Source organism: Neovison vison, chromosome 6 (genome assembly GCF_020171115.1).
Source record: "Neovison vison isolate M4711 chromosome 6, ASM_NN_V1, whole genome shotgun sequence".
Classification (NCBI taxonomy): domain Eukaryota; kingdom Metazoa; phylum Chordata; class Mammalia; order Carnivora; family Mustelidae; genus Neogale; species Neogale vison.
This window is the reverse complement of record NC_058096.1, coordinates 82218613-82244782: the sequence shown is the minus strand read 5'-3', so window position 1 is coordinate 82244782 and position 26170 is coordinate 82218613. Positions and strand designations below refer to the sequence as shown.

The 26170-nt window shown below is 34.1% G+C and overlaps 1 protein-coding gene across 4 annotated transcripts in view; it reads right to left on the bottom strand.

Moving 5' to 3' along the window:
- LEKR1 (leucine, glutamate and lysine rich 1) overlaps positions 1–26170 on the bottom strand; it is a 186668-nt gene that overhangs the window by 74959 nt on the left and 85539 nt on the right. For all 4 annotated transcript variants that reach the window (XM_044251661.1, XM_044251664.1, XM_044251665.1 and 1 more), the window contains 2 exons: positions 23164–23339; positions 13811–13996 (listed from right to left, as the gene is read on the bottom strand). In XM_044251661.1, coding sequence (XP_044107596.1) covers positions 13811–13996; positions 23164–23339 — 362 coding nt within the window. The remainder of the gene's footprint in view (positions 1–13810; positions 13997–23163; positions 23340–26170) is intronic.

Here is a 26170-nt window from a genome sequence, read left to right as displayed (position 1 = left end):
GGAAATACAAATCAAACCACACTGACCTATCACTTCACACCTGTTAAGATGCTTATTATCAAAAAGACAAAAGGTAACAAGTGTTGGTAAGACTGTGGAGAAAAAGGAACCCTTGTGTATTATCGTGTATTATCAATGAGAATGAAAAGTGGTGGTATAGCTACTATGGAAAACAGCATGGACATCCTGAAACATTTAAGAATAGAACTATGATGTGGTACAGCAATTCCACTTTTGGGTATTTATCCGAAGAAATTAAAACACTAACTTAAAAAAAATATATGCACCCCAATGTTCATTGCAGCATTATTTATAATAGCTAAGATATGGAAGCAACCTATGTACCCATTCCTGGATGAGTGGATAAAGAAAATGCGGTACATATACAATGTGGTATTAGTCATAAAAAAAAAAAAATGAAATCTTGCCAGGGATGGACCTTGGGGGCATTATGCTAAATGAAATAAGTCAGATAGAGAAAGACAAATACTGTATGATCTCACTTACATGTGGAATCTAAAACATATTCAAATATATATGTTTAGTCAGTCAAAAAAGTACATTGACCTTGAACAACATGGGGTCTAGAAGCAGACCCCCTGTTCAACTGAAAATCTGTGTATAACTTTTGACTTCCCCCAAACTTAACTGCTAATAGTCTGTTGCTGAACGGAAGCCTTACTAATAACATAAACAGGCAATTAACACATATCTCATATGTTACATGCATTATATACTACATTCTTACAATGAAGCAAGAAAAAAATTAAGAAAATCATAAGGAAGAGAAAATACATTTACAGTACTGCACTTGTATTTACTGATACCATAAGTTTACATTATTTGTTTGCAAAATGGTCATCTGTCAGTACCCACTTCAATATTTTCTTATATGCTATAAGAGACCATAGATGTCGTATGTGTTACTAACACTAGACATCAAAAATGAAAAGATAATATAAGGTCTGTGTTTGTATGTGTAATTTTGATAAATTTTATCTTTTATAATGGATTTGTGCACATTTTATGGTAGTAAATGATAAAACAGACTATTGTCTACGTATGTATATCTATATCTATTATGCATTCATGGCATACCTAACTTTTGTATTTTTTGCAGTATCTCTAGCCTATACAGTTTGTCGTGAGTTTTTTCATATTGGCCCAAATATCCAAAAATATTTCCAATAATATTGGCTGAAAAATAATCTGCATATAAGTGGACCTGTGCAATTCAAACCTGTTGTCCAAAGGTCAACTGTATAACATGTTAGCTCATTTAATGAGAGAAAGAATTTAAGAAAGAGTAAGAAACTATTAAGAGCATGGATAATGACAAGCTGATTGAAGGAAAAGGGAGAATATATAGTATAGGGTCTGAATGAATGCTCTGAAGGAAATAATGGAAGGCAGAAGATGGAGCAGAGAATTTCGCAAGGAATAGAGGAGGGAAGTTGTTCAACTAGTACTAGAAAGGAAGCCGTATCGTGATGCTTATCATTTAAAGCTAGTTCTGCAGCAATGGAGGCCCAGTAAAATGATTCATAGAAAGGATCATAAACCATGCAAATGCTTAGAACTGGATTTAGGATTATAAATAATAAGACATTTATAGCAATCACCAAACTTGAATTTAAATACTATCTATTGTTTCCTTGAGAAATTATCACACTTCTTAAAAATAAGACACAGAAAGAGTTATAAGATGAATGATATATTAGTCTGCCTTTATTTTAATTTGCCCAAAGAAAATTTAAAATGCTATGCCCATTATGTTAATTCAGTCATTTATCTGGGGAGAAGATATCTACTGTGATATGCTGGTTTTGCCTCTTTGCAAATGGTTGACATGATTTCTGAAAAGACATTAATAAGTTGGAAAAGCTATAGATGATGATTATGAAGAAAGGAGAAAATCTTAAGGACATTAGTTTGTTAGTAAGAGAATAATTAAGCATGCATTTAAAAGAAAGCAGAATAAAAAGTAAGAGTGTTAAAGTTCATGAAAATTATGAAAGTAAATGCCATGTGATGGCACAAAAAGCACAACTAAAAATAATTTGAATGACAACAAAATTGGAGCTAAAGAAATTTGTAGTCTATTCTTAACATAGAAGAGAAAAATATCTGTCAAGAATGGCTAAAGTTAAAGAGTGCCAGCACATGCATCCAGTGTGGAGTTAGGAAGTCAGAAATCCTGTGAAGACCCATGAAGAGCTGAAGAATACCTGTACACCAGAAGTCAAAGCAATGATGAGGCCAGTTGGCCACATGTGGTCAATGTCCAGTAAACACTTGTTGAAAAAATAAAGTTAAACTCAGAGGCATGGTCAGCCCAGGGACAAGAGATGAGGTGTGGGAAGAGGCTAATGACTAGGTTCATGGACAGTGGACAGAAATAAAATCAGATGATCCCAAATAGAAAATAGTGAGAGGAGGAGAGCAAGAGGGCAGGTTTGGGTCCCTGGAGGTGAGGACACCTGAGAAAAACCCCAAGAAAGTTTACCAGATTTGTGATACAACACTGCTAAGACTTGAGACAGAAATCTTAAACCATTGTAACCATATTGGAAAAATGAATTAGGAAAAAAGGATACATTGGTACAATCAGTTCACTAGAAGGCTGTTTGTGAATAAAGCAAGAGGTACATTTATGAACATTTTTATAAATGTTCTGACAATTTCTAACATGGGCATAAGATTATGTGGCCGGGGGGGGTGATAAAAACAAACAAATGAATAAACAAAACAAAATCCCCCAAACCCAGTGCCCTTCATAGGTAGTTTCATAGGAAGTTCTATTTGTCATCACTAGTTGAGATCATTAGAGTCATCTTTAGCTTTAATGATCCTGTCCATTCTGACCTGCCAATTTTAAATAGTTTCAACCAAGAGAGATGTAACAGCCTTTTAACATGCTTTCTCTCTCTGTTAACATAGTTCAGGTGTTACCCGTGGAGTGAACCTATTCAGCAGCACCAGAAATGGAATCCTAATTTAGTCTTGAAATTATGCGCCACTTTGCTCTGCAACTACACTATCCTTTAGAAGAGTTTATATTAAATGGAATCGATTCTCTAATTTCCCTTTCTGTATTTTCATTGTTAGTGTATAAGAAAGCCACTGATTTCTGCACATTGACTTTGTATCCTGCCACGCTGCTGAATTGCTGTATGAGTTCTAGTAGTTTGGGGGTGGAGTCTTTTGGGTTTTCCATATAAAGAATCATGTCATCTGCGAAGAGAGAGAGTTTGACTTCTTCATTACCAATTTGGATACCTTTTATTTCTCTCTGTTGTCTGATTGCTGTTGCTAGGACTTCTAATACTATGTTGAACAAGAGTGGTGAAAGTGGGCATCCTTGTCTTGTTCCTGATCTCAGTGGGAAGGCTGCAAGCTTTTTCCCATTGAGGATGATATTTGTTGTGGGTCTTTCATAGATAGATTTGATGAGGTTCAGGAATGTTCCCTCTATCCCTATACTTTGAAGCGTTTTAATCAGGAACGGATGTTGGATTTTGTCAAATGCTTTTTCTGCATCAATTGAGAGGACCATGTGGTTCTTCTCTCTTCTCATATTAATTTGTTGTATCACATTGATTGATTTACGAATGTTGAACCATCCTTGTAGCCCAGGGATGAATCCCACCTGATCATGGTGGATAATCTTTTTAATGTGTTGTTGGATCCTGTTGGCTAGGATCTTGTTGAGAATCTTAGCATCTACTATAGCACCAAGAACCATAAGATACCTGGGAATAAACCTAACTAAAGAGGTAAAGGATCTATACTTGAGGAACTATAGAACACTCATGAAAGAAATTGAAGAAGACACAAAAAGATGGAAGACCATTCCATGCTCTTGGATCGGAAGAATAAACATTGTTAAAATGTCTATACTGCCTAGAGCAATCTATACTTTTAATGCCATTCTGATCAAAATTCCACCGGCATTCTTCAAAGAGCTGGAGCAAATAATCCTAAAATTTGTATGGAATCAGAAGAAACCCCGAATCGCTAAGGAAATGTTGAAAAACAAAAATAAAGCTGGCGGCATCACCTTACCTGATTTCAAGCTTTATTACAAAGCTGTGATCACCAAGACAGCATGGTACTGGCATAAAAACAGACACATAGACCAGTGGAACAGAGTAGAGAGCCCTGATATGGACCCTCAACTCTATGGTCAATTAATCTTCGACAAAACAGGAAAAAATATACAGTGGAAAAAAGACAGTCTCTTCAATAAATGGTGCTGGGAAAACTGGACAGCTATATGTAGAAGAATGAAACTCGACCATTCTCTTACACCGTACACAAAGATCAACTCAAAATGGATAAAAGACCTCAACGTGAGACAGGAATCTATCAGAATCTTAGAGGAGAACATAGGCAGTAATCTCTTTGATATCAGCCACAGCAACTTCTTTCAAGATACGTCTCCAAAGGCAAAGGAAACAAAAGCGAAAATAAACTCCTGGGACTTCATCAAAATCAAAAGCTTCTGCACAGCAAAGGAAACAGTCAAAAAAACAAAGAGCCAACCCACAGAATGGGAGAAGATATTTGCAAATGACAGTACAGACAAAAGGTTGATATCCAGGATCTATAATGAACTCCTCAAACTCAACCCACACGAAACAGACAAACACATCAAAAAATGGGCAGAAGATATGAACAGACACTTCTCCAATCAAGACATACAAATGGCTATCAGACACATGAAAAAATGCTCATCATCATTAGCCCTCAGGGAGATTCAAATTAAAACCACATTGAGATATCACCTTACACCAGTTAGAATGGCCAAAATTAACAAAACAGGAAACAACATGTGTTGGAGAGGATGTGGAGAAAGGGGAACCCTCTTACACTGTTGGTGGGAATGCAAGTTGGTGCAGCCTCTTTGGAGAACAGTGTGGAGATTCCTCAAGAAATTAAAAATAGAGCTTCCCTACGACCCTGCAATTGCACTCCTGGGTATTTACCCCAAAGATACAGATGTCGTGAAAAGAAGGGCCATCTGTACCCCAATGTTTATAGCAGCAATGGCCACAGTCGCCAAACTATGGAAAGAACCAAGATGCCCTTCAACGGATGAATGGATAAGGAAGATGTGGTCCATATACATTATGGAGTATTATGCCTCCATCAGAAAGGATGAATATCCAACTTTTGTAGCAACATGGACGGGACTGGAAGAGATTATGCTGAGTGAAATCAGTCAAGCAGAGAGAGTCAATTATCATATGGTTTCACTCATTTGTGGAGCATAACCAATAGCATGGAGGACAAGGGGCATTAGAGAGGAGTAGGGAATTTGGGTAAATTGGAAGGGGAGGTGAACCATGAGAGACTATGGACTCTGAAAAACAGTCTGAGGGGTTTGAAGTGGCGGGGGGGTGGGAGGTTGGGGTACCAGGTGGTGGGTATTATAGAGGGCACAGCTTGCATGGAGCACTGGGTGTGGTGAAAAAATAATGAATACTGTTTTTCTGAAAATAAATAAATTGGGGAAAAAAAAAAAAAAAGAAGAGTTTATATTGCAGCCATAACTAAACAACCTATACATACAGTACTGAACAGATCAGAGTCTCTAGCTGCACTTTTGATTTGAATATAGCTGTACTTAAATGAAGATGAGGTCTTAATGAGTATAGAAACCATGACTAATTAGTACTACAATGTTTTGGTGAGGTTTTTTAATGTAGGAAGTGGAATGTGAGCTAAATCTTAAAAGATGGGTAAAGTTCTTTTTTCGTCTTTGAAGAAAGGTAATTAAAATAATATGAGAGTAATTTAAAAGAGGGGAAGAATCATTTATATTTTTATCACCCTAAAACTTATAAAAATAATATTTTCATGATGCTTTCTGGTTTCCATTCATGAATATATGTATTTTGACATAATTGTAAGGTACATATAATTTTGTCAGTTCTTTTACTATGTAATATTACAATTATAGTATTTCCCATGTTGATACCCCATGTTCATATTGTCATTTTATAAGTCTGGATAATGTTTTAGGTGATGGTATATGATAATTTATTACCCATTTCATTAATGTTGCAGATAAAGTATTTCTAATCACTCACTATTAAAAACATGATCTTTACATATAAATGATTTTTTGTCTTCCATTTCCCAAGCATAGATTCTCAATAAGATTATTACTTGATCACAAACATTTCTGTGGGTTATAAAAATACATAATTTTTGTCATCAAATGAAGGGAAACTTTATCATTGAAGTTTCTGTACTAATTTTTTAAAAAGATAAATTTTGTTTATTTAATTATTAGTGATCAAGCATTTTGTGCTTATTATATTTCCTCTGTTTGTTTCTCTTTTTCAGTCATTTGCCTGCTTGGGGTCTTGGGAGTTTTCACACATAGTTAAATAAATTCTTTATATGATACAGATTGTAACTCTTTGAATAACATATATGATACACACATTTTATTGTCCATCTTCTATCTTTAGGTGATTTGGCAGGATACAAAGTCAATGTACAGAAATCAGTTGCTTTCTTATACACTAACAATGAAAATACAGAAAGGGAAATTAGAGAATCGATTCCACTTACCACCAAGAACCATAAGATACCTGGGAATAAACCTAACCAAAGAGGTAAAGGATCTGTACACGAGGAACTACATAACATTCATGAAAGAAATCAAAGAAGACACAAAAAGATGGAAGACCATTCCATGATCTTGGATCAGAAGAATAAACATTGTTAAAATGTCTATACTGCCTAGAGCAATCTATACTTTTAACGCCATTCTAATCAAAATTCCACCGATATTTTTCAAAGAGCTGGAGCAAATAATCCTAAAATTTGTATGGAATCAGAAGAGACCCCGAATTGCTAAGGAAATGTTGAGAAAGAAAAACAAAACTGGGGGCATCATGTTACCTGATTTCAAGCTTTACTACAAAGCTGTGATCACCAAGACAGCATGGTACTGTCAGACACATAGACCAGTGGAACAGAGTTGAGAGCCCAGATATGGACCCTCAACTCTATGGTCAAATAATCTTTGACAAAGCAGGAAAAAATATACAGTGGAAAAAAAGACAGTCTCTTCAATAAATGGTGCTGGGAAAATTGGACAGCTATATGTAGAAGAATGAAACTCGACCATTCTCTTACACCGTAAACAAAGATAAACTCAAAATGGATAAAAGACCTCAACGTGAGACAGGAATCCATCAGAATCCTAGAGGAGAACATAGGCAGTAACCTCTTCGATATCAGCCACAACAACTTCTTTCAAGATATGTCTCCAAAGGCAAATGAAACAAAAGCAAAAATGATCTTTTGGGACCTCATCAAGATCAAAAGCTTCTGCACAGCAAAGGAAACAGTCAACAAAACAAAGAGGTTTGGCAGTTTTAAAGTTAGAGATTTTATATTTTTTAAAGGCAAAATCTATCTATCTTACCCTTTGTAATTTTTAAAGTGTTGCTTTATCACTCCATGATTTGGATAAGTTCTGTAACCTTTTTTTAGTACTAGTTTATCCTGTTATTTTTTTCTTACTGAATTTGAGGTTGATTTATGAGTATTTGATTTATTTTGTTTTAGTTATCCCTATGCCACTTATCACATAATTTTGCTTTTCCCCATTTGTTAATAATGATTCTTACCTTAAAATCTGATTCACCTTCTGAATTTGGTATTGTGTTCTAAAAATATACATTGCTATTTTTTAAAACTGCAACACATTCCTATAATAACATACCTAAATATGCTAGGGCTAGGTGGCCAAACATGGTTCTTACTGTTCAGAGTATTTTTAAAATATATTTTTCCCAAGAGTTGACCCAAGAACAATTGACACCAAGCAACAGAAGCTTTAAGAATTCATTCCAAGATCAACCAGTATTCAGAACCAGAGGAGGAAGTAAGGGGATCAGGTAACATATATACATTACAGTTTCCTAAAAGAATATAAGATATCACATTCTCTAATGTTTTACTGTTCTTCTAAGAAATTATAATATTCAAGAAACTGCTTACTTTCTAAGCCAGATTAAAAGGATGAAATAAAAGAGAAGCAAAAATGAAAATCTTTGTTTTGAAGGAAAATTGTGTGTTTTTTTTGTTTGTTTGTTTTGTTTTGTTTTTATAAGGGAGAGAAAGGTGGGGCAGTGTGGGGAACAAGGGCTGGGGCAGAGGGAAAGGAAGAGAGTCTCAAGCGGACTCCACACTAAGTGCAGACCACTGCAGGGCTCAATCTCACAATCCTGAAATCACAACCTGAGCCAAAACCAAGAGTCAGATGCTAAACCAATTGTGCCACCCAGGTGCCCCAAAACCTTGCATTTTGAAGAAAGTTATTATAAGTGTGAAATGCACATTTTAGCAAATGTATCTTAAATTTGTCCTCTTCAAGTCTAAAATAAGTAGCATGGCATTCAGAGTTTATTTAACTTTTTTGTTTATTTAAATTTATTTAATTTTATAAATAAGTAATTCACTTAGGTGATTCAAAATATTTTTACAAATATCATACAGTTGAAATTGTTACACTGACATTCATAATATAAATAGGCCTATAATATTCCTTTAATATTTCTTTGTCTGATTTTGGTAGCAGTGTTGCCTTGGCCTTTAGACTTATTTGGGAAATAGTCCCCAGTTTTCAGTTGTTTAGAAAAGCCTGTATAAAATTAAGAACTTTTGTTCCTTGAAAGTTGGTAGAATTTACTTGAAAAAAATTTGGTCTTTTCTCTGTGAGAAGACATTGATCCAATTTCTTTAGTAGTTATAGGACCATTTAATTGCTTTGAGTAAGTCTGGGTAAGATATTTTTCTAATAGTATGTTTATTTAAGATTTCAAAGTTGTTGGTGTACTGTTAACAGCATCCACTTTTATTTTTTTACTCTTTATCTGTAGACATTGCCTCTCTTTCATTGCTTGTATTTTTCATTTGTGTTTTCTTTCATCTTCTGACCAAACTTGTCACAGGTCTACTTTGTTAGTTTAAAAAAAAAAAATCAATGCTTTGTTTTGCTTATCTTCTTTATCATCTTTTTGTTTTCTATTTCACTGATTGCCACTCTTATTTTTATTATTATTTTTTCTTCTATGTATTTTGAGTTTGTTCTTTTGTTTTTATATCCCTATTTAAAGCTATATATCTCCCTCAAAACACCTCTTTGGCTGTGCCCCACAAATTTTGATAATATAGTTTTTTAATGTCATTCTTTAGTTATTTTACATTAATTTCAATTTATACTTAAACTCCAAAGTTATTCTGCAGTATATTTTCATAAAACTGTGAATGAGACAAGGATGTCTGCATTACCCTTCTATTCAAGATTATATATAAAGTCCCAGCCAGTACATATGTGTCATGACCCAAGGATTATGAGTGATCCAACTGAGACCCAATGGAAAAAAAGAGAAAAAAACAAGAAAAAGAAAAATCTAACAAAAGCTTTCAGGAAAAAGAAATGAAATGAAAAAGGATCAGAGCTACAGTAGACTTCTCATTTGCAGCACTGAAAGCTAGAAGTCAGAGCATCTATAGTCTAAAAGAAAAGAACCCAATAATCTCACACTTAACTGAGATAAACTTATATCCATCAAGCTGAGAATTATTTTGTATTTCTAAGGAACATTTATAACCCTTGATCATGTACACAACATAAAGGCAAGCTTAACAAATTCAAAAAGGTATTATAAACCTCATTATTTACTCAGAATACCCCCAAGTTAAATAAGAAAGTAACTCCTTCCCCAAATAATTAACTACTCAAAAATTAAGAAATATACTCCTATATAACCCTTTCACCAAAGAAAAAAATTAGAAATTACACAGTATTTAGACAGCACTGAAAAGGAGAATAATTCATATTAAAAATATGACATAGAGAAAATTTTACTTAAAGGAAAACTTATTCCCTTATATGATTTTATTATTAAATAAAAAAAAGATGAGAAATAAAAGAACTAAGTACTCCCTTCAGAAGACTGCAAAATAAAAACATACAAACAAAAAGAAACTAGGAATAGGAAATTAACAAATAAAGAAGTAAAAAGTAATGTTATGGAAAATAAAAGTAATGAAAAGCATAAAAAAATACAAAGGCTAGTTCTTTGAAGACTAAAAAATAAAGGTTTTGCAAGATTGATAAATAAAAAAAGATAAAACAAAAATAGACAAGATTAAAAATCAGAAACTAGGCCTAACCACAAATAGAGGAAATATTTAAGAGTAAGAGTATTTATGGGGCACTTGGGTGTCTCAGTTGTTGAGTGTCTACCTTCGGCTCAAGTCATGATCCCGGGGTCCTGGGATCGAGCCCCACATCAGGCTCCCTGCTTGGCAGGAAGCCTGCTTCTCCCTCTCCTACTGCCCCTACTGCCCCGCTTGTGTTCCCTCTCTTGTTGCACCTCTCTCTGTCAAATAAATAAAATCTTTAAAAAATAAATACAGGGACGCCTGGGTGGCTCAGTGGGTTAAGCTGCTGTCTTCAGCTCAGGTCATGATCCCAGAGTCCTGGGATCGAGTCCCGCATCAGGCTCCTTGCTCAGCAGGGAGCCTGCCTCTCTTTCTCTGCCTGCCTCTCTGCCTGCTTGTGTGCTTTCTCTCTCTTTCTCTCTTTCTGACAAATAAATAAATAAAATCTTTTTAAAAATAAGTAAATACATAAAATAAAATAAAGTAAAACAAGAGTATTTATGATAGTCACTTAATTTTAGGCAAAACTGATAAAATTAGTATCTCCTAATAAAGAAAAATTTATAAACCAATCTCGCTTATCAATATATATGTACCAAATTTATAAATAAAACATAACTATGCAGGAAATGATATATTTAAAAACTAAATGACATACAGCTTATTCCATGAGACCAAAGATGCTTCAATATCAGGAAATTCAATAATACTAATCCATTTTACCAGTTGGTTAAAGGGGAAGACATACTATTAAAATGACAGATGCTGAAAGGTGTTTAACAAAATCCAAAAGCATTTCCTATAAATATCTAAGTAAAACTGAAACAGAAGTAAAATAGTTAATTAAAAATAAATATTTGCCAAAAACATAAAATATAATCCTAAGTGGAAAAACACCAATAATTTCAATTAAGATCAGGAAGAAGGTATAGATGCTCAATGTCATCATCATTAATACAGTTTCAGTTCATATGAATTTAAAAAGATATGAGCAAGACAAGAAAATAATAGACATAAACACTGGGAAAACAGACGAACTCTTTTTCAGGGGTATTAGAGCAGGTAGTATAATTGTAAAACTAGAAAATCGAAGAGATACTAGTAAAAAACTACTAGAATTAATATGAGGACATTATAAAGTTGGTGGATATAAGACAAATACATAAAAATCAATAGTCTTTTTTTTATTCTGTCAACAAGTACCAAGACTTCCAATCTTCTTCCATTCTCTTAATTAAAACGGCTCTTGTTCCTAAAGCCCTGAAAACTGATGCTGGACAACTTGAGGGTAGTTTCAAAGAAACTGCCACAGAACTCATGTATACACAATCTTTGTGCCTGTTGCACTATGGACCATTCAAAAGGATCACCAGAGTTATTAAATTACAAACCAGAAAAACTCATCTGATTCCCACTGCTTGATCCCAATCTGTCTGAGGATGCTTCAAACCTGACATCTGAAAATCTCACTGGCAGTACTGGAGACTCAGACACGGTTTGTAATTTGCTCCATCCACTAACCTATATTTTTCTTTTGTTCCCATGAAAGTGCTTCTTATTAATTATCTGATTGCTTGCTAAACAGAACAGTCTATATGATGGCTAACACCACCTGCTTCACAATTAAAGCCTTAAGTGACTCTCAAAATAGCATTACATTATTAAACATTGAAATAACTCATTCATAAAGCACTTCTCCAAAATAAAATGGCATTAGATATTATAACTGCTGCACAGGATGAACATGTGCCATCATAAAAACAGAATGCTATGTATATATTCCAGATTATCATAAAAATGTAACAGAATTGCTAAAAGATATAAATATTCAAACTGGCATTTTAAACAATCCCTCCCTCTCCTTTAATAATTGGTTAAATTCCTGGCCTGGAGGAGGATTTTAGTGAACTATCAAAGATCTCTTTATTGGGCTTCTTTTTCTCATAATAATTTTAATCATTTTTTTTTCCAATGTCTCTCCACACAGTGCCAAGACTCCTTCAGTGCCATAACTTCAAGCTGACAGATGATCCTTTCTACTCAAGAAGATTCATATAGGCTGTCTACCTTGGATTCAGCTGTCTCTGCCTTTCATAACTCCTATATCTCCAACTGACTAATGTTGACTCCTAGGTAGGGACATCTCTACGCCCGTATTCATCAGGAAAAAGTTACAGATGATAAAAATCTTTCACCCTCAGCAACCTGAAAAATTTAAGGGTCATAATTGTTCACAAGATAAATGATGAGGAGAACAAAGGCAAGAGAAATGCACTAAAATATTCTCCTTAAACTGGCAGCCCTCTGATAAATCCCTGAGACATGCAGAGTGTGACATTCCTCAAGGAAGTCATGGCTGCCTTACCGTTGATGTTTCACTGAAGACTAAAGCAACCTTATCTTAATAATAGCAAGCCCTCCAATATCCTGGAGACCTTGCTTTTAACATGCACAAATTCCTTACAGACTATCCCTAACTCCTACTAACTAAAGGGTATAGAACCTGTTACTCCTCACAATCCCCATACAGCTCTTTCTGCCCATGGTCCTGTCCCTGTGCTATAATAAAAACACCTTCTTATGCCATAAAACAAACAAACAAACAAACAAACAAAAAAACAAACATTAAGAGGCTGAAATAGAAAAAATATCCCATTTATAGTAGATGCAAAACCATGATAGTGATAAATTAAACAAGCATGACAAAGAAACATTCAAATAAAACTATGAAATCATTTGAAAACAAAACAAACAAATTTAAAGAAATGAAAGGACATATTATATTCTTGAATGAGAAGATTTGATAATATTAAAAAGGCTATCACTAAAATGTCAATTCTCCAAAATTTACTATATAAATATAATGTAATTCCAGCTAGAATCCCCGATGGGATTAGAATTAAATGAATTGCCTTAATGTTTATGTGGAAGAATAACTGCTTGTGAATCTGTAATAAAAGTATAAAGACTGGAGGAGAAAGAGTTTACTAGATAACTATTTAGAGTCTTTGGGTTAGAAGTAAATAAAGGATCTTAAAAAGTTCAAATCAAAGAATAACTCCAAACATATATTTAAAAAGAATGGTGGAGGGAGAAAAGACTTACCAGCTATGAGAATATGCTATTAAGTCACTACATTCAAATGAATATGTATTACTGGTATTTTAAATAAATTAGTGGAACAGAACAGAGAACACAGTAATCAATGTTATTAGCATATATAAAATTTTAACATACGACAGATGATAGTACTATTCAGTGGAAAGGATGGATTATTTAATATATAATACTGATACAATTGGTTATCCACTTGGAAAGAATAAAATTAGACCTCCACATCTCACACCATACGAAAAACACATCTTACATGTATTAATGACTTAAATGTAGGAAAACTCAGGAGACTATTTGTACAATTTAAGAACGGGAGGCATATAACTTAAGTCTCATCACTCTAAATAGCAGAATGGGAAGGGAAGATAGTAAACACGGATCACAGACACAATTATTGACATAGTTACTAGTAATTAGGCATATTTGCAACAGAAACTAATTAAGGCAAGATTTTATTATGGCTAGTTGCTAACAACAGCAAAAAACAATTATCTTTTACCTAGTACTTCTTTTTGCAAGTCATGGCATCTGGTTTGCAAGTTTACTTCCTGTTGTTTGGATGTCTGAATCTGCTGAGACCTCAATGTGGCTGCATCTGACAATAATTTCAGATTTTTCATTTCCTCTTCAAGGCATATCTTTTTTCTCTGGGACACTGTCAAACTTTTCTTTAGTATCTCTATTTCTGTAAGGAAGATTCAAAGTTTCCAAATAGACAAAATTGAATCACAAATCATTTCCCCATAGAATGATTATTTCCTTTTAGAAAATTAATAGTTGAAAGTCAAGATGACTTTTCTGTCGGCATAGTGACACCTAACCAAAAAATTTAAATTTAGTAGTTATTCTGAAAAAAGAAATAAAAAGGATTATATTGCTAAATGATGCATGAAAACTTTTAGTAGTTCAGCCTTTAAATTGTAATAAATGGCAATCCGTCTTGCTTCTCAAATACATAAATGAATAACACAATATCTGCATCATGTTCCGAGTTTTATTGAAATTGTTTTCTTGGCAACATGATTGAGAAAAGTAAATTTAAAATGTGCTAGCATGAGCTAGTCGGGTGGCATTTCTAGGGGAGTAACTAGGGTACATTCTATACAAATTATGAAGAAAGGCAGTAGCGATGGAGAGGAATAAAAATATGCAGTGTCTAAAACTAATAAATTTATGGACAGAAAGTATTAGTTAATATACCTTAATGATTTTAATAATACTCTGTGCCTTCAAAATGAGACCAGAATTTCATTATAGCAATCACTTGTCATTATTCTATCTACCTAGATTAAACTTAATAAAAATATGCCTTCATAGCATTATGTAGATTTAAATGTGCTAGTTTTATACAATTTTGTGAGAAATGCATGGAGCATATTATCCTTCAGAATAATTATCAAGCTCTCCTTTAATCAGTCTCCTCAGCACTATTGTCTTAAACCAGTATTAAAATATTTAAAGAACCACACAATAATGATAAAATACTATAAAATTTGTACAACCACAATTAATTTGAATTGATGAAGATATGGTCTACATGAAAATCTGAACAGTCTGCTTCTTCAGATAATTCACTTGGCATCCCCTTCCTTGATTAGCTTATTCTGGGCCATGTGATGGGTTTAGCAAGTGACTGGGTATCAGATGAGTTTGACTTGGTCTTGGAACCACCATGGCAGAAATAGCAGCCACAGGGGCAATTGAAAACCAGAATCAGAGATCCATCAAACAGACATGACAGCAGAGGCAATATGACTGGCAAGTGGTTATAGGAGAAGTAAAGTGGTAGGCAAGACAGAGTACAGAGAAGAGAACATGCCTTAAAGGATGGTGATGAATAGGATTAGGAATGTGGTCCAAGGAGAGAAAAGCAAAATATCTCTTGTGGGTGAAGAGTATGTCTAAAAGAAAACATGATCTTTAAGACAGATCTAGGGCATGAGCACAAGGAATCTAGCATCTTGTTCGCTTTTAACTATTGCTCAAAATGGAAAAGCTGGTGGAGTGACTGGGTTGCTCAGTTGGTTAAGCATTCATCTTTGGCTCAAGTCATGATCCTCGAGTCCTGGGATCAAGCCCCACATTGGGCTCCCTGCTCAGCGGGGAGTCTGCTTCTCCCTCTGCCCCTTACTCCACTAATGTTCTCTCTCTCACTCTCTCTCTCAAATAAATAAAATCTTGAAAAAAATGGAAAACCTGGAGAAATAACCTGACAGAGATCAAATAAGTAAGGTTCTACTATATTCTAATGAATGATTATTTATATGGGAATCTTTTTCCTAAGAAAAACTGTATGCTTCTAAATACTTATGGATATCCACCCATTTGTATAAGGAAAACTGCTAACCCACTAGTGCATAAGATTTTAAAAGAAGAGAGTTTTAAAAATATGGAGGTTGCAGTTTTTCTTCACACCTAAAAAGTCTTGGGTACTTCTGTATCCATAAAGGTGGCTCCTTATGCTGAATAAATTATATAATATCCTAATCATATCTATGTTTAAGTCAGAATGACACGGCAGAGGAGTCTGCACATGCTGTCACCTATTTTTCATTTGCCAGAATGATACTGCTTAGGTTAGCAGGCTGACTCTGTAAGTGTACACTATTCTCTGTCTCTAAAATAACTACTCATGTCAACATGACTTTCTATCTGACATTAAAAGAATAAGAATCTGTGATACAAATTTATTTGTGAAATATATTCTAACACATGGAAAAGTACAGCAAGATTTCCAAACTAACAGGAGCTGTTTCTAACATGAAATTAGGAGAGTAAACTCAATGAAGGTGAATTAACTCATCCCTGGCAAATTACACATCCCTTGTTGTTTGGCAATCCTGCTGTCAAATATTCAATCCTACCTTCATCATTCTATAACTTCATAACTGTCAGCCATGTGTCCCAGTTTGGAGTTCAGAAGTTATGACCTTTACCAGGTTAACCTATTCTGGTCATTGTACCCATCTTGTATTTCCCCTGTCTCGGCACCCCCATGAAGAAGGTTATCCTAACCTCATTCATTTGGCCTGCCACTGCTTATATGCTACCAGGGCCTAGAAATCTTGTCTGATGCAATCTGGAAGTGACCTAAATCTTCCAGGAACTTGCACCAGTTTACACCATTTTTTACTGCACTGATCATATGTTTACATATGACCTACTATTTGAATATAAATTATTTTAGGCCAGAGATAATACCTTGCTTATTTTTTTATTACACCCATAATTTCTACCATGATGTCCTAGAAATAATAGCAGCTCACTACATACTTACCAAATGAGTAAATTCATTTCTGAAAAAAACTTCTAGTTTCTGATATACTGGTTGAATATCCTGAATATTTTTTTACCCTTCATTTCATAGGCAAGAATTCTGAGCCCCAGATTATTTAATGTCAGACTAGATAAAAACACATAAGCACATGAAAACACACGCAATAAAAACACATAAGCAATTGTGTGTGTTTAATAGGCTATGCAAACAGGCCTATTCTATCCTCAATTTCTTCAAGTTTATGAAAAATGTGGACTATATTTCTAAGACTAATTCAGAACTTGAATTTTAAAAGTTCAAGAGCTAGCCAATCAAAAGTTACTTTGAGAATGGAAGCAAATTGATTATACACTTAAAATATTCTACATTTAGTGTGGTGATTCTACAATAAAGGATTTTTTCCTGAAATTTCTCTTATTAAAATAGATGTGCTTTGGTTTAAGAAAACCTAATCCATGAACATTTGAACTTAAAAATCTTGATTACATAAAGAGAAAGCAACTCATTAGAGGGGTAAGAAATATTTCACTCATATCTGCTATTCAATAATAAACATACTTTGTCAGCAAGAAAATATTAAGCAATGCCTTTTCTAGGAATACTGTTTTGACTTTGATTTAAACCTAAATTTTAATGTGTAAATCTTTCAAAGTATCTTGAATAAAATTGTGCAATGTGTATGTGGTTCATGATATTTATTAATTTGTTAGGACTGCTGTAACAAAGGACCATAGACCATAAACAGAGATTAATGTTTTTCACAGTTCTAGAGGCTAAGAAGTCTGAGATAAGGTATCAGCTGTTTTGGTATCTTCTGAGGACCACAAAGGACAGAGCTGTTCCAGGCCTCTCTTCTTGGATTGTAAATGACTCTTCCCTCTGTGGGTGTCTGTTTCCAAATTTCTTCTTTTTTATAAATAACACCAATCACAATAGATTAGAGCCCACCCACTTACATTTATTTCTTTAAAGACCCTAACTCCAAATACAGTTATATTCTGAGGGATTATGACTTCGATATATGAATTTGGGGAAGTGACAAAATCCAGCCAATAACACTATATTTTAGAATATTTATTGGCATGTATATTGTGATTATAAATATGCCAAAAATGAGCATGTGATGGACTAAAGATAAAATGGGAAAATGAAAGCAACTGTGTTAGGACAAAGGAATTAGGATTGTGAATTAGGAGGTTATTTTACTTTTATAAAAATGTTTCATTTTTTTATGTCAACTTTTCAACTGAAGAACTATGCCATACATAATCAAATCACCCCAAAAGGACATATCCATGTAGATCACAAATAAAAGCTGGTATTTTTTTTAAAAAGTATTTATCATTTAAAATGCTTGCAATATCATCAAAGTGTAAAGCTAATACAGGTTTTTAGATTTAGAATAAGTATTATATAATGTTAGCTAATGAAAGCACAATTACTAGTATTAGTCTTATACAATCAATTTATCTTGATAAGATTTTTCAGTTGTTCTTAGTCCTATTAGCCACATGGACTTAAAATTATTTTAGGTCATTATGTTTTTAAGAAACCTCTATGATTTCAGACATTCTAATAGATGTGTTTTTCATTTCATTATAATTTGCATTTCCCTAAATGGTTAATGATTTTAAACAATTTTTCACGTCTTTTTTCCACCTATATATACTTTTTTGATCAAATTTTTCCTGACATATTTTACCTATTTCCTAATTAGTCTGTTTATTTAAAATGTAGAGTTTTGAGAGTTTTTCATGTATTCCAGATTAAAGTCCTTTGGCTGATCCACGAATATCTTCTAATCTGTAACTTGCCTTTTCATCCTCTTAACAGGGTCTTTTACAGAGCAAAATTTAATTTTGTTGAGGTTCTATTTATCAATTTTTCCTTTTATGTATCGTGCTTTTAGTTCAAGTCTGAGAATCTTAGGTCCCAAAGATTTTCTAGCTGTCCTTCCTCCAACTGAATGGCTTACTTACCTTCATCAAAAATCAGTTTAGCATACTTACATGGGTCTAAATTTATATATAAATATATTTAATATATTAATTATATACTAATAAATATGTTTATCAGATAAAGGGCTAGTATCCAAAACCTATAAAGAACTTATCAAACTCAACACCCAAAGAACAAAAAATACAGTCAAGAAATGAGCAGAAGACATGAACAGATATTTCTCCAAACAAGACATCCAAATGGCCAACAGACACATGAAAAAATGCTCAACATCACTTAGCATTAAGGAAATACAAATCAAAACCACAATGAGATACCACCTCACTCCAGTCAGAATAGCTAAAATTAACAAGTCAGATATGGAGAAAGGGGAACCTTCCCTATACACTGTTGATGGGAATACAAGCTGGTACAGCCACTCTAGAAAACAGTATGGAGGTTCTACAAAAAGTTGGAAATAGAGCTACCCTAAGACCCAGCAATTGCACTACTGGGTATTTACCCCAAAGACACAAATGTAGGGACCAGAAGGGGTACCTGCACCCCATTGTTTTTAGAAGCAATGTCCACAATAGCCAAACTATGGAAAGAGCCAAGATGTCCATCGACAGATGAATGCATAAAATAGATGTGGTATACACACACACACACACACACACACACACACACATATACATGCGTACATACATACATATATATACATACATACATACATACAATGGAATCCTATTCCGCCATCAGAAAAATGAAATCTTGGGGCACCTGGGTGGTTCAATGGATTAAAGCCTCTGCCTTTGGCTCAGGTCATGATCCCACGGTCCTGGGATGGAGCCCCACATCGGGCTCTCTGCTCAGTGGGAATCCTGCTTCCTCCTCTCTCTCTGCCTGCTTCTCTGCCTAATTGTGACCTCCATCTGTCAAATAAATAAATAAATAAAATCCTTAAAAAAAAAAAAGGAAAAATGAAATCTTGCCATTTCCAATGATGTGGATGGAACTAGAAAGTATTATGCTAAGTGAAATAAGTCAATCAGAGAAAGATGAGAAACATATGATCTCACTGATAAGCAGAATTTAAGAAACAAAACAGAGGATCACAGGGGAAGAGAAGAGAAAATGAAAAAAGACAAACCAGAGGGGAGACAAACCACAAGAGACTCTTAATTATAGGAAACAGCCTGAAGAATGCTGGAGGGAGGCAGATGGAGGCATGGGGTAAATGGGTGATGGACATTAAAGAAGGCATGTGATGTAATGAGCACTAGGTATTACGTAAGGCTGTTGAATCACTGACCTCTACCTCTGAAACCAATAATACATTATATATTAAATAATTGAATTTAAATTTTTAAAAAATATTAAATAAATAAATAAATGGAATACCACACCAGGAAAAATCAGTGCAGCATATTCATGTGGGTCTAAATTTATATATATAAATTTATTTAATGTATTAGTTATATATGAACAAATTTATTTAAACTATAAGAACATTAATTTTCTTCCCTTATTTTAAGGCTACAAGGCTGCCACCAGGAATACTTCTTTAGGATAAATGTGTGGACATACGTTTTTACTTGCCGGGAGGTGGGGCATAAATACCAAAGAGAAGAATTTCAAGAATCATTGGATATATGTATATTTAGTTTTATAAAAAATACCTGTCAGATCTTTTTGCAAAGTGGCTATAATATTTTATACTTGAACCAATCTGCATAAGAGTTTCAGTTGCTTTCCTTCCTCACCAGCATTTGTTGTTTTAAATCTTTTTCATTTTAGCCAATTTGGTGGGTATGTACTCTTGACATTACATTTCCCTTTTGAACAGTAACACTGAGTGCTTTTTCATCTCCTTATTGGTCATTTGTACATGTTTCCTTATGAAGTGTCTGTTCAAATCTTTTGGCCATTTTTGATTGGATTTTTTTGTCCTATTATTACTGATTTGTTGGTGTTCTTTATGTAGGCTGGACAGCAGTTTTTTGTCACATATTTTTAAAAAATATTTCTTCTGTCTGTGGCTGACCTATTTGTTTTCTTAATGGCATCTTTTGATGAATAAGTTTTTAATTTTGATAAAGTTTAACACATCAATTTTTGGTCTTTTTCTTACTTCTTTGCCCTATCCAAGAAACCTTCGCTTACTACCAATTCATGAAGACATTTTGCTCTATTTCTTTGATATTTTTAGCTTTTATATTTAGTTCTATGATTTAGCTTGAATTAATCTCATGTACAATGTAATGTAGGTCTTGAGGTATATTTTCCCATATAGGTATTCAGTTGTTCTATTACGATTTGTTGAAAGACTTTCTTTCTCCCACTGGATTATTTTAGCACATCTGTCAAAAGTGAAATAATCATACAAATAGGATCATTTACCTGGATATTTTATTCCACTGATCTATTGATGATCCAGATGCCATAATACATAATAAATCTTAGAGACAGGTGACATTAATTCTCCACTGTTTGGAGACCTTTAGAAAAGTTACTTTTTAGTTTATTTATTATCTTTTTAGCTTTATCTTTTTGTATTTATTGGTTAGTCGTTGCTTTATGAGTTATATATCCTTTTTAGTCTACATATACTATATATTGCATCATATCACATAAAATACAAAAGAAGTGCAACCATTTGGATCTATTTACTCCTTCCCTCTATCCTTTATGTTCTAGCTGTCATAAGTTAAATCATACTTTATAAAACCCACATATAATAATTCCTACTTTAAATAAGAATATACAATTTTTTTAATTAGAAGGAAAAAAGACTTTAATAATACTTACCCATATTTATCACTTATACTACATTTAATCCATTACAAGGGCCCTGGGGTTCTGTTCACTTCTTTTCAATGTTTATCTCTCTTCTTCAAAATGAATAATTTCTACTGATCTATCTTAAATTCACTGGTTTTTTTTCTATAATCACAATATGCTATAGAAGTCTATCTAGTAAACTTTTATTTCAGATATTGTATTTTTCCATTCTTGAATATCTAATGTTTAATAGTTTCCTGCTGAGATATTCTATCTTTTCATTCATACTAGCTTATTTACCTTTATGTCACTGAATATAATTAATAGGTAATTTGAAATCTTGATTAGTTATTTCTATCATCTGGATCAAGTCAGGGTAGGTCTCTGCTTACTATCTAATCTCTTGAGTATGGGCCATGTTTTCTTGTTTCTTCCCAGATAAAAAAATTTGGGGTTATATCCTGAACATTGGGGATGTTATGTTATGAGACCTTGAATTCTGTTATGTTCCTCTAAAGGGTAGTTATTTTGACATTGCTTTATTTTAATACACAGTTAACTTGGCTGAACTCGAACTATAAAATATATCTCCTCTTGGACAAGCAGCAGTGAAAATATCAATTATCTTGGTCTTTGATGGGCTGTTTCAAGTCTTCCCTGTGCACATGTATTTCAGGAATAGGCCAAAGATTAGAAAGAGCTTATATGCAAACTCTGAGCTCTCCCTCTCTGATCATCTCTTTTCTGGAAAATGCTTTCTCAGAGGCTGCCTTAATCTGTGTTCTCCAATCTTCAAGCCAAAAGACTATAGATTTCTATCAGAGTTTTAGCTTTCTGGCATGGAACACACTGTACCTGCCCTCAATCTAATAGTCTTAAACAAACAAACAAAAAATAAAAACAAAACCCTAAGGAATTCACCCAGTTCCATTTTCTTCCTTTAACAACAACAACAACAAAAAATTCATAGCCTTTTAGAAAAATGCTTCAGCTTTAGGTTCATAGAAAACTTAAGCAGAAAGTACAGAGCATTTCCATATAACCTCTGTCTCCACACATGAATAGCCTCTCCTATCATCAAAATCCTGCACCAGAGTGTGACATTTCTTACAATCAATGAACCTATAACTCACATATCACAATTCCCCCCAAATCCTTAGTTTATATTAGAATTCACTCTTGGTGTTTACATTCTATGGGTTTTGACAAATGTATAATGACATGTATCCACCATTATAGTATCATACAAAGTATTTTCATTGCTCTAAGAATCTCCCATGCTCAACGTATTCACCCTTCCCTCACACCCTGGCAAAAACAGATTCCTTTACTATATCTATAGTTTTACCCTTTTGAGAATGTCATTTATTTGGAATCATATATCATGTAGCCTTTTCAGATTGGCTTCTTTCACTTAGTAATATGACTTCTTTCAATATTTGACATTCCCTCTGTTATGTGCTTGACTTTGGTCACTCTCCAATGTTTTTAAGTAGTTATTCTATCCAGAATTTATCAGTTATTTGAGGGAAGGCTGATCCAACATGACATACTAAATCAAGAACAGAAGAAAAAGTTTTAAAATACAAATTGGCACATTTAAGGGTAATAAACAGACTTCTGGTCACAGCTCAAGATAGATGTATCTGGTTTATTTTAGATCAGCCTATAATTATTGAATTTTAGGGTTCAAAGAAGTCATAAGGACTACCTAGTTTACAAACCCCAACAAATTCAAAGGTTGATCATAAGTCCCATCACATAAAATGAAGTATAAGTATTATCTCGTTACTTATGTACCATATAGCAAAGAAAAAAAAAAGATGATTACATTCTAAATATATACAACAAACCTGTAAAGGCTGTTTCACTTATGGATTTAATTTGTAGAAAAACTTCTCCTTTCAGTGAAGTCCAGTTTTGAAAATTATCATATACTTCATTTTTAATACTGGTTAGCTCCCTTTTAGTAAAAGTAAGTAATGAAAGAGTCTTATTCCAGAAATATTTGTACTCCACCAATCTTTGACTGTAAAACAGTTTAAAAAAATTAGGGATTTTTAATATAGCAAGGATAACAACAAATATTTCTTTGAAAAAAAATGGTTTTCTTTGAAAAATGGTTTGAGAATGACCATATAACCTACTGTCTAAATGGAGACAATTTTGAACATAAAAGAAGGTGTTATTTGTATTCTTCGAGATGACAGATATAAACTGGGAATATCCCAGGAAAATATGGTCACCCCAACTCATTTTCATTATTTTAACTATAAAGACAGCTAACTTTTCCACACACATTAATTCAATTAATGTTTTAAATTCATTAACAGTAAATACTTAGTGAAGAAAATTAGGTCAAAGTGAGACATAACCACAGAGACAAAATGAGAATCTCAGATGCATAGACAGTATTCTTGCTATATACCATGGTTCTCCATGCTGTATGAAACCTGGGGTAACAATATCGAATACCTTTTAAAGTGATTGATACAGTGCTTTTGCTTCATGAAATGTCACAGTTCAAAGTAATCGCAGATTTTTTGCAATCTCAGTGATTTTATTATGTCCTGGGTATAATTTACCTAATAGTCAAAAAAGATTCAGGCATAGATCTGGGAGTTATTAGCAAAAAAAGTGGTGACTGAAGACACAGAATTATAATTATTTGGTTAATAATTATCTTCTTGGGGGCACCTGGGTGGTTCAGTTGTTAAGCATCTGCCTTCGGCTGAGGTCATGATCCCGGGGTCCTGGGATCAAGCCCTATATCAGGCTCCCTGCTCGGAGGGAAGCCTGCTTCTCCCTCTCCTGCTTCCCCTGCTTGTGTTTCCTCTCTCACTGTCTCTCTCTGTCAAATAAATGGATAAAATCTTTTAAAAAATAATGATAATAATCATCTTCCTGGATGGACTGAATCTATGATGCAGAGACTAAATCTGTTTTATTCATCACAGTTTCCCAAACACCTAGCACAGTATTACCACACAGTATACGCTCAACAAATACTGATGAATGAATAAATGAGTAAAAATAATAGATCACCCAGGTGGAGGAATGAAGAAACGAGAAGGGCTGAGGATAAAACACTGGACAACACTAACGTTTATGGGACTAAAACAGAAAAGAATGCCTCAAAAAAGACTAGGGAGTAAAAGAGAAGAAAAACCAAAAGAATAATATCTGAAATCCAGGAAATACAAGAATTTAAACAAAAAAGTAGTGGTCAGTGTTTAAACCTTCAGATAAACGCTGAACAGAGTCCACTGTGTCTGGTATTAAGGAGGCCTCTGGTGATCTCAGAGAGAGGCATTAGGTAGGAAAGACAGGGCAAAAAAGTAGAAGTGACAAAACAGGTGATACCAGCAGTCAAGTACCTTGACATAAGTGGCAAGAAGAGAAGGAGGAAAATGCAGAGTAGAATGGTTTGTTAAGATAGGAGATACCTAAGCGTGCACACAACTGAGTAACAAGACATGTACAGTCAGAGGCTAAAAACACAGACAAGAGATGCAGTGAATTTCTTGTGAAGTCCTAGAAAAGACAGAGATAGGATAGAGGCTGAAAGAGTAGCCTTTGTCAGGAAAAAGGGTGGTGTCATTCTATTGGTAACTAAGGTCCATCTGAGTGATCAGAAGTCACAGGGGATGCCTCACTCAGCATGCAGAGCTGGAAGCTAAGAGAGATGCTAAAACTGGTAAGACAGGGAGAGAAGAGCTATGAACTAAGTCAAGGTCAAGGGGCTAATGGTTTGGCGTAAGGCAGGTACTGAAAATAAGCCATGTGGATGGGGGTCAGGGCTTACAAGGATATTTAACAGAAAAAAAGACTGAATGTGTATGCAGGTGCTTCTGTAAGAAGATAGGCAGAAAACAGAAAATTCAAGCTTGTTAGCCATAAGAAGATCCATGTTCTGTGGAGCCTAAATCTTATACGACTAGTGGTGAGTGGAAGGAGAGCTTTCTTAAAAAACAGAATACAAGAATAATATCTACATGAGTCACCTGAGTGGCTCAGCTGGGCTGAGCTAAGTGACTGACTTGATTTAGGCTTAGGTCATGATCTCAGGGTTGTGAGATTGAGCCCCACCCACGCTAGGTGTGGAACCTACAAGATTCTCTCCCCCTGTCCCTCTGCACCCCTACTCTCTCTCTCTTTAAAAAAAAAAAAAAAAGATGTCTATAAATTGGTTTAAAAGTGTGCAATTATCTATAGAATGAGAAAAATCATTACACATAAAAATTTTAGGGGCGCCTGGGTGGCTCAGTGGGTTAAGCCGCTGCCTTTGGCTCAGGTCATGATCTCAGGGGCCTGGGATCGAGTCCCGTATCGGGCTCTCTGCTCAGCAGGGAGCCTGCTTCCCTCTCTCTCTCTGCCTGCCTCTCCATCTACTTGTGATTTCTCTCTGTCAAATAAATACATTAAAAAAAAAAATCTTAAAAAAAATTTTAATGTTGATGAATTCCACTAATATCACAAAATATAGGAAAATAATATAATTTCCTACTAAGTAACAGCTCTATAATACCTTTTATTTTTTTAAGATTTTATTTATTTATTTTTAGAGAGTGAGCCTGGGTACCATGCACGAGTGGGGGTAGTGGGAGGGGGAGAAGGAAGAATCTAGAGCAGACTCTGTGCTGGGTACAGAGCCCAACTTAACCAGCTTAACCTATGTGAGCCACCCAGGCATCCTATTTGCAATTTTAGTATTCATGCTCTTGTTCATATGAGAACCATTTTATATAATACTTTATGTGGAGAAAATATAAAAATTATGTACCTTTTCATCTAGCATAGCCATTAGTTTTTTATAATTCATAATTTTGAAATTCTTTCAGCTTTATAGTTCACTATTGA